This window comes from Chenopodium album, chromosome 20 (assembly GCF_948465745.1).
Source record: "Chenopodium album chromosome 20, dcCheAlbu1.1, whole genome shotgun sequence".
Taxonomy (NCBI): Eukaryota; Viridiplantae; Streptophyta; class Magnoliopsida; order Caryophyllales; family Amaranthaceae; genus Chenopodium; species Chenopodium album.
Genome location: NC_137853.1, coordinates 16,060,314 through 16,073,097, shown reverse-complemented (window position 1 = coordinate 16,073,097; position 12,784 = coordinate 16,060,314). Strand labels below are relative to the sequence as shown.

Sequence of the window (12,784 nt, the reverse complement as noted above, 5' to 3'; positions counted from 1 at the left end):
CTTGTTGATTTCCAGTTTTCCACTGCTATAAACTGTTCAGGATTTATTTTTTGTCGAACTAATTTACAACTCAGATGCCTTGAAAGGAGATTCATTTTCTATCCAATGCAAGAATACTACCAAAAAAACTGTATTCTTCAAGGTAATAGTCCGATACAAATTTTTGCCTAGACTCTAGGCTAGTCAGCTTTCCCTACACCCCCATGATACTACGTCGTTTTATATTGCATTGTTCTGCCACTTTTTTTTTTTTTTTTTTTTTCATTTTTTATTTTTGTTAACTTTCTATTCAAGCAAGTATATAATGATTTTCTTAACCTAATTTCCATTTTATTTCTCTCTTATTTTACTGATTTCATTTTCTCTCTCCTGCATTTTTTATTTTTCCCCCAATTTTTCTCTCTCTTCTTCCATGGAAATTTCTAGCTCAATTGCGTTTGATCGTGACTGTGATTCTAGCTTAATTGCTTTTGATCGTGATTGTGATTGTACGATTATAATGTTTTGATTTCATAGTTTTTGTTCTACTGATTTTAATTTTGATTATAATGCTCTGGTTTTGGTATTGGTTTTTGTTATTAGTAGTTTATTCAAAATTTTGGTTGTATTATTCTTCTAATTTGATTTTTATTTGTGTAATTGTTTTTATTTTGTAATTATGATTGTAATCTTATTATTTGATTGTTGCCTTTCCAGTTTTGTGCGTCTTATATGAACATCTATAGTTGTTATTGTTTTGCCAAATCGATTATTTTTATCACATCGGTGTATCATTTAAAATAATTTTAGTAAAAAAAATGATCACTTGTGTAATAGTAAATGTTCATTTATGTTTAATGTATGTTTCTGTAGTAAACTATAGGTTTATTGTAGTCGTATACGAAAATATATGTTGTACATGTAAATTTGAATGATTTTCATTCTTTTAAAGATGCTCATGTAAATTTTAACTAGTGAAAATATTTTAATATTTATTCCCTCCAAAAAACTAGTTTAACATTTGTTATTCGATTTTGTTGTAATAATGTTCAATTATGCAATTATAAATGTTCATTTATATATACACTTGTGTTTATGGAATTATATGTTGTACATGCAACTTTTAATGATTATCACTGTTTTGTAGTTTCATTAATAATGTTCAGTTATGTAACTATAGATAATCATATATATTTTTACATATGGTAATTTTATTGTAATTGATCAAATGCATTATTGTAATTGACCATTATTGCTACTGTATTTGTTCATTTATTACATGTTTAATTATTGCAGTGGGAATAGAGGATGCTGTTATTTTTTAAGAAGCAAGTCACTTTGATTTTTGGAGGAAACAATTTCCTTCGGTAGATGATGCTTATGAAATGTATAATGAGTATGCTTTTATGAAAGGTTTGAGATCAGAGTTAGGAGGAGTAAGAGGCGAAAGGATGGCTCATTTTTTATGAAAGGATTTATTTGTTCTAATAAGGGGTTATAAAGATAATAAGTGTAGAAATATTATTTCCTATGAGTGACTTGATACAAGAACTGAATGTTTAACTTTTGTACAGTTTCCTATTGATCGTTAAGGTGTGTTTATGAATATATTCTAATATAGTTAGTGAATGATGGCTCAAAGTCGTCAAAAAAATATTAGTATTATATATATACTATTTAAATATTTGCTTTTGAACGATGTGATTTGTAATAATACTTTGGGAAACAAAAAGTTTATATCCTTCTTATTAAAATCAAATAGAAATTGTATATCACCAAAAATTAAACTATTGAATATTAAATATACAATTCAATTCTACACATATTGATGTTGCGCGAATCCATGCATTCTTGACTTCCTTATTTTTGTTGTCTGATCTTCCTTTTTTTTCCTTGCTAAATATCCACGATTCTTTGTTTAACTAATAGACAAAAACAAGATTTTTTTAGTTAGATTTGAGCAAGAATAAGTGTTGAAATGAACCAATTTTCATATGAATATGAAGATATAACAATTGAAATGATCGATATGGAAATGAACATATATTAATATATAAATGAACATATATATTTGTAGAATTGATCATCTATTAATATGGAATGAACAACTATTAATACAATAATGAACATATTTACATAATTGAATATGAAAATGTACATCTATTAATATATAAATGAACATGCATTAGTTTAAAAATGCCTATGAAAGATATCAATCAATGAACATGAAATATATACGTAAATAACACTTGAAGCTATCAATATGTGATTTATCATACATCCATCTGAAAAAAAGACATATGTTGAAACTCAAAATTTAACCGAGCATGAAATATTTGAAGAAGATGACCAAAATATAAATATTTATCAAAATTCTAGTAATCGTATATTAATATGTGAAAACCATATACTTTTATGCGATTGAACATCTACCAAAATACAAATGAATATTCATCTAAAATAACTTTCCACTCCAAACTATGAAAAAGAATGAACATTTATATACACAATGACTATGTAGTAATAATTTTCCACTCCAAACTATATGAAAAAGAATGAACATTAATACAATGACTATGTTGTAATATATAAATGTAGTAATATATTTATATTAATCATCTATTAACATGTGAATGATTGTATACTAGTATATAAATGAACATTTATTGAAACGGAAATGAACATTCAGTAAAAAAGAAACGCTACGAACTAATTCAATTAATGCTTACTTTTCTCCAGATTCTTTGATGTTCTTCTCTGAAACTATTTCCTTCAACTGCCCCCCCCCCCAAAAAAAAAAAAGAGAATACTTCATAGTTCATACCCAAAAATCAAAAGCTACTTGTTCAGATTACTAGTTTTTAAACGAAAATTAGTAAAAATTACTAAAATGCAATAGTTCATAATCTTTTTCTATGTTTTATACTTCGATGATGATCCTGTAACACAATTGCAACAAAAAATTACTAAAACTAGGGTTTATACTCTTTTTTGAACTAAATATGAACAAAATCACTTACTCCTTTGAATTTCGACCTTGATTAGTTGAATTATGTAGTAACTGAACAATTTTTTTTGATAATTTGTCATAAATTCATAGAAATTTCAGATTTGAAAATGGAAAAAATAGATGTCGAGAGAGAAAATGTAGAAAATGGGTGAGGAGAGAGAAAGTGAAATGATAATGGTTTTTTTTTTTCTTCTGTATATATGGGGTGGGGGAAATAGTACGGATATTACTATGTAGTTACTGTAAAAATGAGTATTTGGGGAAGGGGTGTTAAACGATGAGTTTAGGGAGGGGTGTAGGCTAAGATGCCTAGACTAGAGTCTAGCCATATATAATTAATAGTCCGAGCTGTAAATAACCGACTAGATTTATTTCAAACCACCAACACAAATTGACCAACATCCAAAGTCCATATGCGTGGACAAATTGACCCAAAGTTGAACACTAAATACAGAACCCATCTGAACACCCAACCTCTGATAGGAAAATGGTTATTAATATGAAAGTAAGGCCTCGTTTTTTTCACCTTAATTTTGCTGAACTGAAATTATTTGTACTGAACTGAAATTATTTTTACTGAACTTAAATTAATTTTACTGAAATTAAATTATTTTACTGAACTGAAATTATTTTTACTGATTTTCTATTATAATTCTTCTTTAAAAAAAAATAAATTTTACTGAACTGGACTTATTTTTACTGAAATGAAATTAATTTTAGTGAACTGATATTAATTTTACTGAAATGAAATTATTTTTACTTAATATTATTTTTTTAATGTGAAGAGAACAAGGCCTAAATGTATATAATTGCAATCAAAAGGACTAATATAACAAGGAAAAAAAGACGCCAAAATTATTAAATACATATAATCACAAGATTTAATTAAAAGTAGCAACCAGGTGCAACACCCAGGGTCATATACTTGGTCAATAAATTAAAAGATGTGTCTAAAAGAATGTAAAGCGATTCCGTATTCTAGAGTCAAATTGTTAAATGTATAGTATGTCTTATAATGGCATTGTATGAACATTGAAATTAGTCGTATAACCGCATTTATTCTAGTTCAGTGTGCATAATGCTTCAAGCAACTAAATCACTAAGGGAGGTTAGAGCCTTAGAGGCCATTCGATGTGGATAGTGATGGCCTCACCAATCTCAACTTTCTTGATATCATTAGAAGCACAACTAAAAGGGCATAAAGTACGAAACTCAATGATAAAAATTGAAACAGCAATAAAATTAATGTTATCTCAACTCTTTACAATAACAATTGAAGAAGGTACCCACAAAAATCTAGAGATAATCTTTTCTATCAACATCAATTTGTTTTGAGTTTTTTGAAGCTTCTAAAAAAGTTTGTGGCCCACTTCTAATGGTTTCTCCTCATTATAAAATTGGACTTTGGACCATCCATTTTACAAAATACAAATGCTTTTCTTCATTCACATTAGAAATATTTCATTTTGGTGAACCCACTGTAACCCCAAAGTTGTTAATGGAAGTGTTATATGTATGGTTGTTGGTGATAATGGAGACCATGGTGAATGGACAGAAAGTCAAATATGTTCCGAGAGTGATGTTATAATCGTGGTTGTGGCCGTGGTGGTGGTAGTCATTGTTCTCTTGGTGTAGAGAAAGACGCAAAAAACAGTAATGTAGACAGGATTTGATCGCATTCTTGGTTACCACCTCAAACTTTAACCAATTAAACTAGTTGACATCTATACAAAAATTTACAATGATTGTCCAAAACACGGTAAACATTAGGTATATTACTTTCCAAGCAATGGTTGTGTAATTTCTCAAATACCATCTTTCAATTTGGCATTTTGTAGCATCATCAGGAGTTCTAGCATTCACTCTAACATAGTGTAAGATACAAGTTTAAGGAAAACTAATGTTTATTCAAAGTAAATGGTTAAGTAATAATCGATCATTCAACTATAATAGCAATAAAAGGTAAGAAAAAATATAATAAGAAAACAATGCGAAAGAAATAATACTAGTTATCAACTTATTATTCTCTAAGGAAATACAAGAAAACACAAAGACACACAGAATGTAACTGCAGCAACCAATTATGGCTGAGACCTCCAGTAGTTAGCCATTTCGAAACCATTCTTGCCTAATTGATAATCCTCAAATGTCTTCTCAATCTCTGCTTGTGTATTCATCACAAAAGGACCATATTGCACCACTGGTTCGTTTAAGGGCTGACCTCCAATCAGCACAAATCGTAGCGAGTCTGATGACACATTCCATACATTTAGGCCGTCTCCAGGACCTAAAACAAGGCAGTGATGAGCTGACATTGGTTTTGAACTCGATGATCCAAATACGCCTTCTCCCTCTACAATGTAGACAAAGGCATTGTATGACTCGGGTATTGGTTGAGAGAATTGAGCTCCTGGTTGCAGTGTAAAATCAAGGTACATTGTTGGAGTCCTTGTATAAACTGGTGAATGAACTCCCATTGATTCTCCTGCTATTACTCGAACCTCTACTCCGTCGTTCTCTGCTCTTGGTATGTCTTCTCTTAACAATTCTTGATAATTCGGCTCAATCCTGCACCAAAAAAAATTTAGTATTCGATTCAAGTTTTTGTGATAACTGATAACGAACATCATTTTATTATATATTTGGTATCGGACACCCTATGTTCTATATGTGACTATTATTTACAGACACGTTAGGAAATGTTATATTTTCAAGAAAAGAAAAAAAAAAGATGAGAAAGTTTATTACATTTTATCTTTGGAAGATAAATTGATCCAAAGTTGTAAACCCTTGTTGACTCCTTCACCAACAGGCATCTCAGAATGAACTATCCCTCTTCCTGCTGTCATCCACTGTATAAAAATGATTAAAGACACTAATTAGTAATTAATTACTTAATCAAATAAATAATCATATATTTCAACCTTTAATATTTTAATTAGTTTTACCTGCACATCACCAGTTCTAATGATTCCCTTATGTCCAGCAAAGTCTTGATGAGCAAAAGCACCCTGTTCACATACACCACCAAAAGTGGATCCGCAAATTCTTGTATTAGACGGTTTAAAAGTCGAATAAAATAAAACCCTTTAAATTTAAAAAAACAATAACGAATTTTTTTCTTAATGTGGAAAAAAGTCAACTAAATTAAAAAATTTCATTAAAGTGAGAAATTTAATTTACCTCCAACATGTATGTAACTGTCTCAAATCCTAAAAGAAGATAAGGCCAAAAAAAAAAAAAAAAAAAATGTCAAAGACTGCTTAAGGATGGAAAGTTGAATGATTCAATTGTTCATGAAAACTATGTAATAAAAAAAATTAAAAGATATTACAGTATATTAAACAAATCATTTTTGTAAATAGGAGAACTAAAACCTCTGTGTGGATGATCTGGAAATCCAGCTGGTGCAGAAACTGAAGAACACAATAATACCCAAATCATTAAAATTCCACAAATTGTATAAAATAAATCAACATTAACACCCTAAAAAAAAAAAATAAAAAAAATTGTAAGTTTTACCTGAGAATTCATCCAACATAAGAAAAGGATCCAAAAACTTTAGTCCTGGCCTGCAAGTCATAAACAATCTCCATTTCAATACGAGTAAAAATTGACATTCAAATAAGTTTAGAAGACAATGATGTAAAATGCTTATACAAATCAAATTAATTTGGGATCAAACCCCTTTTTTTTACATCATTGTCTTTTTCGACTCTCTTTAAACAAATACTAATAAAAAAAAAGGCGGGATCAAAAATAAACCTGCTAATGCTACGTCGAACTGTAGCCCCATCGCCTTCGCGCTGTGATTCGGCTAAGACCTTCTTAACGACCTGTCTAGGGGAGTTGAATTCAGAAGACATGTTTGTAGTAGCAAAAATGGTACAAAATGATCTTATTTTTGGTGTATTTTGGGGATGGAACAGTAGTATTCTAGAGAAGTTGTTTATAGCAGCAAATCTCATTCAAAAAAAGTCGTACCAATTATTTTTTGTTTATTATTGGATGATTTGGCCTTGTGATGTTGTAGAACTATGTCTGTATTTATATGTGAAGATAGGTGACAAATAAAGAACATGTCATAAATAAAAAAGGAAATTTAAAATGGGTTTTCTAGAAGGATTTAACATTAATTGAAATGTGATTGCGTTGTTACCAAAAAAAAAATATATATAAAAATGGAAGTGAAATGAATATGGAAGATTGTAAATGGGCCGAAATTGAATGAAAATATTGTGGTTGGGTGAGGGTGTGCGTGTGGAGAAAATAATGGGGGTGGGATCATGGATGATGTAGATTTTTAAGGACATTTCTCCACTTATATTCAACTGACCAACTTTGATGATGATTCTATTCTTATGTCATCATGACCAAACCAAAAAAGTTTATTTTATTTATTTATTTTTTTGAAAAAAATAAGATAAACCTCAAAAGATTTTTGCATTATTTCTGTTGTGACTTGTGAATCTCCTACCTAAATAAGATCGTTATGATGTCAATACATCGTCATTAAAATCCTTGCTAATTATTCTATGTGTGTCTATTTATTTGTCTTATTACTTTTTTTTTTTAAGAAAATTTATTTATCTAACGGCCTGTTCACATTTACTAAATTGAGTTAAACGAATATTTTATGAGAGAAGAAAATTAGAAACTTGCCCTGCTGTTTGTGATCTTTGGAATGCTGCCAAGTGTGAAAAGCTGGTAATGATTGATGATTATCCTGATTTTAAGAGCTTGATTGAAGCTTGGGGAGGGGTGGATGTCAAGACCCAACAGAGAGGAGCTGCCCTTCTTTGGCTCATTTGGGAAGGCGCAATAATAAAATTTTTAACAACAAAGAAACTTCCCATAACTCTGTCATTATGCGAATGTCGAACCTTGTTGATGACTATGACAGGTACAATAAGAAGATTTACGGTTGCAAGCTTCCCAAACCTCCCAAGAGTTCGAAAATCTGGCAGCCTCCAACTCAAGACTGCATAAAAATCAACTGTGATGCAGCCTTAAATGTTGAAGGGTGGGTCGGGCTAGGTGCTGTTGCTCGCAACCACTTGGGTGAGGTCTTGTTTGTTGGTGTCAGAAGGTATAAAGCTCACTGGTCTCCTCAGTTGGTTGAATGCAAAGCCGCGGTTTATGCTGTCAAACTGGCGAAGCAACATGGTCTTAAAAATGTCATCCTCGAATCAGACAACAGCACAATTATCTCTCGTCTCACAAAGGATTCTACCTACCTCTCTGATCTTGACTCCTTGCTTGATGATGTGCTTGATGCTTGCTCTTACTTTGATTTTATTTCTTGGTCTCATGTAAAGCGGGAAGGGAATTTTGTAGCACACCATTTAGCTCGTATCATCCCTTATGGTGTCGAGCAACAATGGTCGAATTGTTGTCCTAGTGATATATCTCCCTATGTACTAATGGACAACTTGTCCTCAGTTGAATAATAAAATTCCCCTGCTTTGCCTCAAAAAAAAAAAAAAAAAAAAAAAAAAAAAAAACTGAAATTATGTTTGTACTAAGTAGTAATTTCTTTGGTTTTTTTATAAGTGTTCCATTAGCACTTTTTACTCTTACAAACTCCTAAATAGACGTGGTTCACACTAATTTATCGTAGACCATTAATATTATGGTTACTATGTTTAAATATCTATAATATTATTAAAATACAAAAGGACAACCTAGTACCGCCATGTGTCACTGTTGCATTAATATGATCCAGCGCCACATCATCGCTATGTGTGACCCTTACGTGTCACCCAATGTGTCACCAGTCTAAAACTTTTCATATATGTTAACTTCGTATTTATTTTTGTGTATAATAACTTCTAAGTAATAGTACAATAAAATTACAATTTAACTTGCAAGAAATTAATCACATACTAATGGTTAGTTGTTGATTCCATGGGTGGTAAGAGTAATTTTCTAGATTAAAAACCAGTTAAGCAATTAAACAGATTTATTTTTTATTTTTTATTTTTTTGACAAGAACACAGATTATATTTACATGTATACTACTACATTTCTCTTTCAGTTCCCAGATATCTTTCTCATTTTTTGAATTTATTTTAAACTTAAGATAATGTTTTCAAAATATTATTTAAATTTAAGGTATTATTTTCATTTCGTATTTAAACAACACTCGGGGCATCGTCCTGGCCACAAACTAGTTTTTATTTAAATATAAAGGGTTTACATTAATAAAAATGTCACTATGTTCAGCCCCATCCCCTGCTAGCCACCTGTGACCAGCCCACCTCCCCCACCCCGAGCCTACCTACTCGCCTATCTCCAATAATCACCGACCACCCTGACCCTACTCTCTTCTTCACGCATCATGTTTGGCCTGTCATCATCATCAATCACAAATCTCAACGTAATCAACGGTGGAAGGCGAAAATGTTGAAATTGGTGGTGAATCGCTGAATGGGGGTGGCAATAAATTGGTGGTAATTAGTGGTGTTAGCTGTGATTTGGTGCGCAATTGGGAAATTGGTGATGTGGGGCTGTTATCGTTGGTGTGAGGAGAGGGAGCAGTAGCGCTGTTGGTGGTGGTTATTGTTCGTGAGGGAGAAGGTGTTGGAGTTTATAGGTACTACGCAGCGGAAATAACATGAATCATATTCATAAAGCACCTAAACCAAGAATCGCAAGCATAACACACAAGACACATAATCATACCTTTGATGCGTGAATTCCACGAAGCTGTTCGACAGGCAAATCAGGGAGAGAATAGAGCCCCAAGTGTTGCTCCTCTACTTAGTCCACGAGATTCGAACGAGCCGTCCACCAATACTAGATTGGTCGAGTGATTGAGGAAAACCGCGATCACCACCTTTACGGACAACCGACCACCGCACGAACTACCACCACCACGAGACACCACCGGCGCCGAGGAGGAGGAGAGAGCCGTGAGAAAGAGGACTTTGAGAGGGGTTGGGTTTCGTGTTTGCTAATTCGAGTTTGATCAAAAGATCATTAAACTGCTTACTTGCAAACCTAGCCGCCTAGTCTATTTATAATCTCATTATAATTAGACTAGGGGACAAAGCCCAAAAGCCCTCTTGATGCCCCTGCATGGCCGGCCACCTGGAGTGATGAGGCCCATGATGGGCCTCGTCCTCTAATGCTCGATCTAGCCCCTTTGTGTGACCTTATAGGGAGACGTCTAATCGGGCTTTGGACTATTTTACTAGTCCAAAGATCGTATGTACCTCTAGCTATGGAAAAAGGACGACCCAAATGTCCGGACTTAATTATCTCCATAATTTGATCCAATTATATATCTAGTAATTGCACACGACGAAGACATAACTCCTTCACAAGGGAGTTCTGATTGGGTGGGCTGGGGTGGGGAGCTTCGGCTCGTTAGTGGGGTGTGTGGGAGTTTTTAGTGGTGGGGATTGGCTGCGGTGGCCGGGAAGGGGTGAAATCGAGGCTGCAGAAGGGTGAGGGTAGGTGGAATCGGGGTAAGTGTTTAGTCATAAAATAAAAGAAGACAAGTGAGCTTGTTTGGAGAATATTCAGGAAAATAGATGATTATGGAAAGTGTTAAATCCCAACATACCCCTGGTTAGGATGGATAGGCCCACCATATATATATATATATATATATATATATATATATATATATATATATATATGTATATGTATATATATATGTATATGTATATATATATATAATATAATTTATATTGTAATAGGAAAATATAGGAATTAAAGTAAAATAATTATTCTATAAAATCTAAACAAAATCCGATTAATTATATTGATTAGCCAAAAATTTCAAACTAACTATTGTTTAGAATTTTCGGACCAAACACAATAATAAAACCTTATTTATTTAGCTAGTAAAATCCGAAATTACCTATGTAATATTTTCGGTTTTATAAAAGTAAATAATTAGGAAATTCTTAATCTATACAATATATTAAAAGGCGTTCCTTTTAAAGGAACGGTGCCACGTGGCACTCTTCAAAGTATGTGTGCCTATGTCACAATGCCACGTTATCAACCAACGTATATGCGCAACGTAAGCTAGTCACTTCGATCATTTAACAAAATAAAATATGCTTTTATCAACAAGATACGAACCCATAACCTCCAATATATATAGGTAATACTTTTACCATCTCAACCAACTATTATTAATGTTTCAAGTTTCACATAATATTATAATATTCCTTTCATTTATTAAGTAAATTAGAGGTAATATAATTCATTTATTGTTCACAAGATTAAAATATAAATGCATAAAATGTAAATAAAAAAAATAAAAAAAAAAAAAGAAAAAAAAAAGGTGACATCCAAGGCAATGTCCGAACCACTACACACTGACTACACAAATAGTCCAACATAATTGTTAAATTAAAGCAAGAAGTGCACTAATTAGCAACCCGGGGCATCGCCCGGGATACATACTAGTTAACTTAATCAAAACTTAATCACTATATATACATATATTACTTTTTTTTTTTTTGAAGGAATTGAATATACATATATTACTTTATATAATACTAATACATATATACTATTTTGTATAATATTAACTATATGATTGATACTGTTATGCAATTACTTGCTGTTGTTATTCAATTGATGTAGTTATTTAGTGTAACTAAATTTATGACATCCTACAGGCATGGAAGCTCTGACTTGGGTTGGAAACATGGTTTCCTAGTTGACCCGAAAAAAACAAATGATGTTATTACATGCAAGTATTGTGGAAAAGTAGCCAAAGGTGGAATTGATAGACTCAAACAACACTTGGCTGGTGGATATCGTAACATAACGATCTGCAAAAAAAAATGCCCTGAACATGTGAGAGACGAAATTATTGAATACTTAACTAAAAAAAGAACGATCGAGCACAAGTGCAACTTGGAACATGACTTTGATGAAGTTGCTAATTATGATGAACAATAAGATAAAATGCAAATGACAACTAGCTTAAAGAGGACAAAAGCAGCAAATGCAGCAAGCAATGTAAAAAAACTCAAGACAAGTTAGGCCAATGGACGCTTTTATTAAGCCTCCAAGTGAAACATATGGCAAGCAAAGAACACTTAATGAATCTTACAAGAAAGAACAAAGACAAAAGGCATGTGGAGACTTTGCTAAATGGATGTACGATGCTGGAATTCCATTCAATGCTCTGAATTATCCTCTCTTTCCAATTGCAATTGATTCTATAACAAGAGCTTGAATATGAATGAAGCCTCCAAGTGCTTAAGAGGTTCGAGTTCCCTTCTTGAGAAAAGAAGTTGAAAGCAAGCACTACTGAGAGCTGAATAATGATAGACAAGAATGAACAAAAACAAATTAATCATATTATAACATAATATGTTATACAAATTTAGTATATGTATAACATATTATTTACAAGAAAAAATTTAATGACCCGGGGCATCGCCCGGGCCCAAATACTAGTTAGTAATTAAAATAGGTGACATGTCGACACGTGTCAAGATTGACAACACATGGCAAGATTACAATCCTTGCCATGAGTTTTAATATATATTGATATATATTGATATTGATTGATAATTAGTGATAGTAAGCTCATTGAAAGAGGGAGAAAGAGACTTCATTAACTCTTGCATTATCAGACTAGCTTTTGTCATCCAAATCATCATCTATAAATGACTTGAGCACTTTGCATTGTTGTTGTTAACATCCCATTATTTAGAATGTTCAACTCTGATGTTTACTGCAAATACCCTACTTTTTTTAACAATGCAAATGCCTTTCATTGCAAAATGTATCAATATAAGTAATAAAAATTCTAGTTTA

At 32.0% G+C, this 12,784-nt stretch overlaps 2 protein-coding genes across 2 annotated transcripts; one reads left to right on the top strand and one right to left on the bottom strand.

Moving 5' to 3' along the window:
* Nucleotides 1-4,875: 4,875 nt before the first annotated feature.
* Nucleotides 4,876-7,272, bottom strand: LOC145597721 (pirin-like protein). The gene is made up of 7 exons (XM_081653961.1): nt 6,755-7,272; nt 6,512-6,561; nt 6,367-6,405; nt 6,173-6,201; nt 5,938-6,000; nt 5,738-5,841; nt 4,876-5,557 (listed from the first exon to the last, which is right to left on the bottom strand). Exons 1-7 carry the CDS (start codon nt 6,955-6,957, stop codon nt 5,071-5,073), a joined length of 975 nt encoding a protein of 324 aa, XP_081510087.1. The 5' UTR covers nt 6,958-7,272; the 3' UTR covers nt 4,876-5,070.
* Nucleotides 7,273-7,863: 591 nt separating this feature from the next.
* On the top strand, nt 7,864-8,439 carry LOC145596865 (uncharacterized). Its single transcript, XM_081653056.1, has one exon. The coding sequence runs from the start codon at nt 7,864-7,866 to the stop codon at nt 8,437-8,439; it is 576 nt and encodes a 191-aa protein (XP_081509182.1).
* The last annotated feature ends 4,345 nt before the right edge of the window (nt 8,440-12,784 follow it).

What these genes read in the sequence shown, in the direction of transcription:
- LOC145596865 (XM_081653056.1), top strand. Translation starts at nt 7,864, where the DNA reads ATGTCGAACCTTGTTGATGACTATGACAGGTACAATAAGAAGATTTAC.
- LOC145597721 (XM_081653961.1), bottom strand. Translation starts at nt 6,957, where the DNA reads ATGAGATTTGCTGCTATAAACAACTTCTCTAGAATACTACTGTTCCAT. An exon ending in TTAGAACTGGTGATGTGCAG is followed by an intron (nt 5,842 to 5,937) that starts GTAAAACTAATT and finishes ATTTTTATACAG; the next exon opens with TGGATGACAGCAGGAAGAGG. An exon ending in TTATCTTCCAAAGATAAAAT is followed by an intron (nt 5,558 to 5,737) that starts GTAATAAACTTT and finishes TTTTTGGTGCAG; the next exon opens with GATTGAGCCGAATTATCAAG.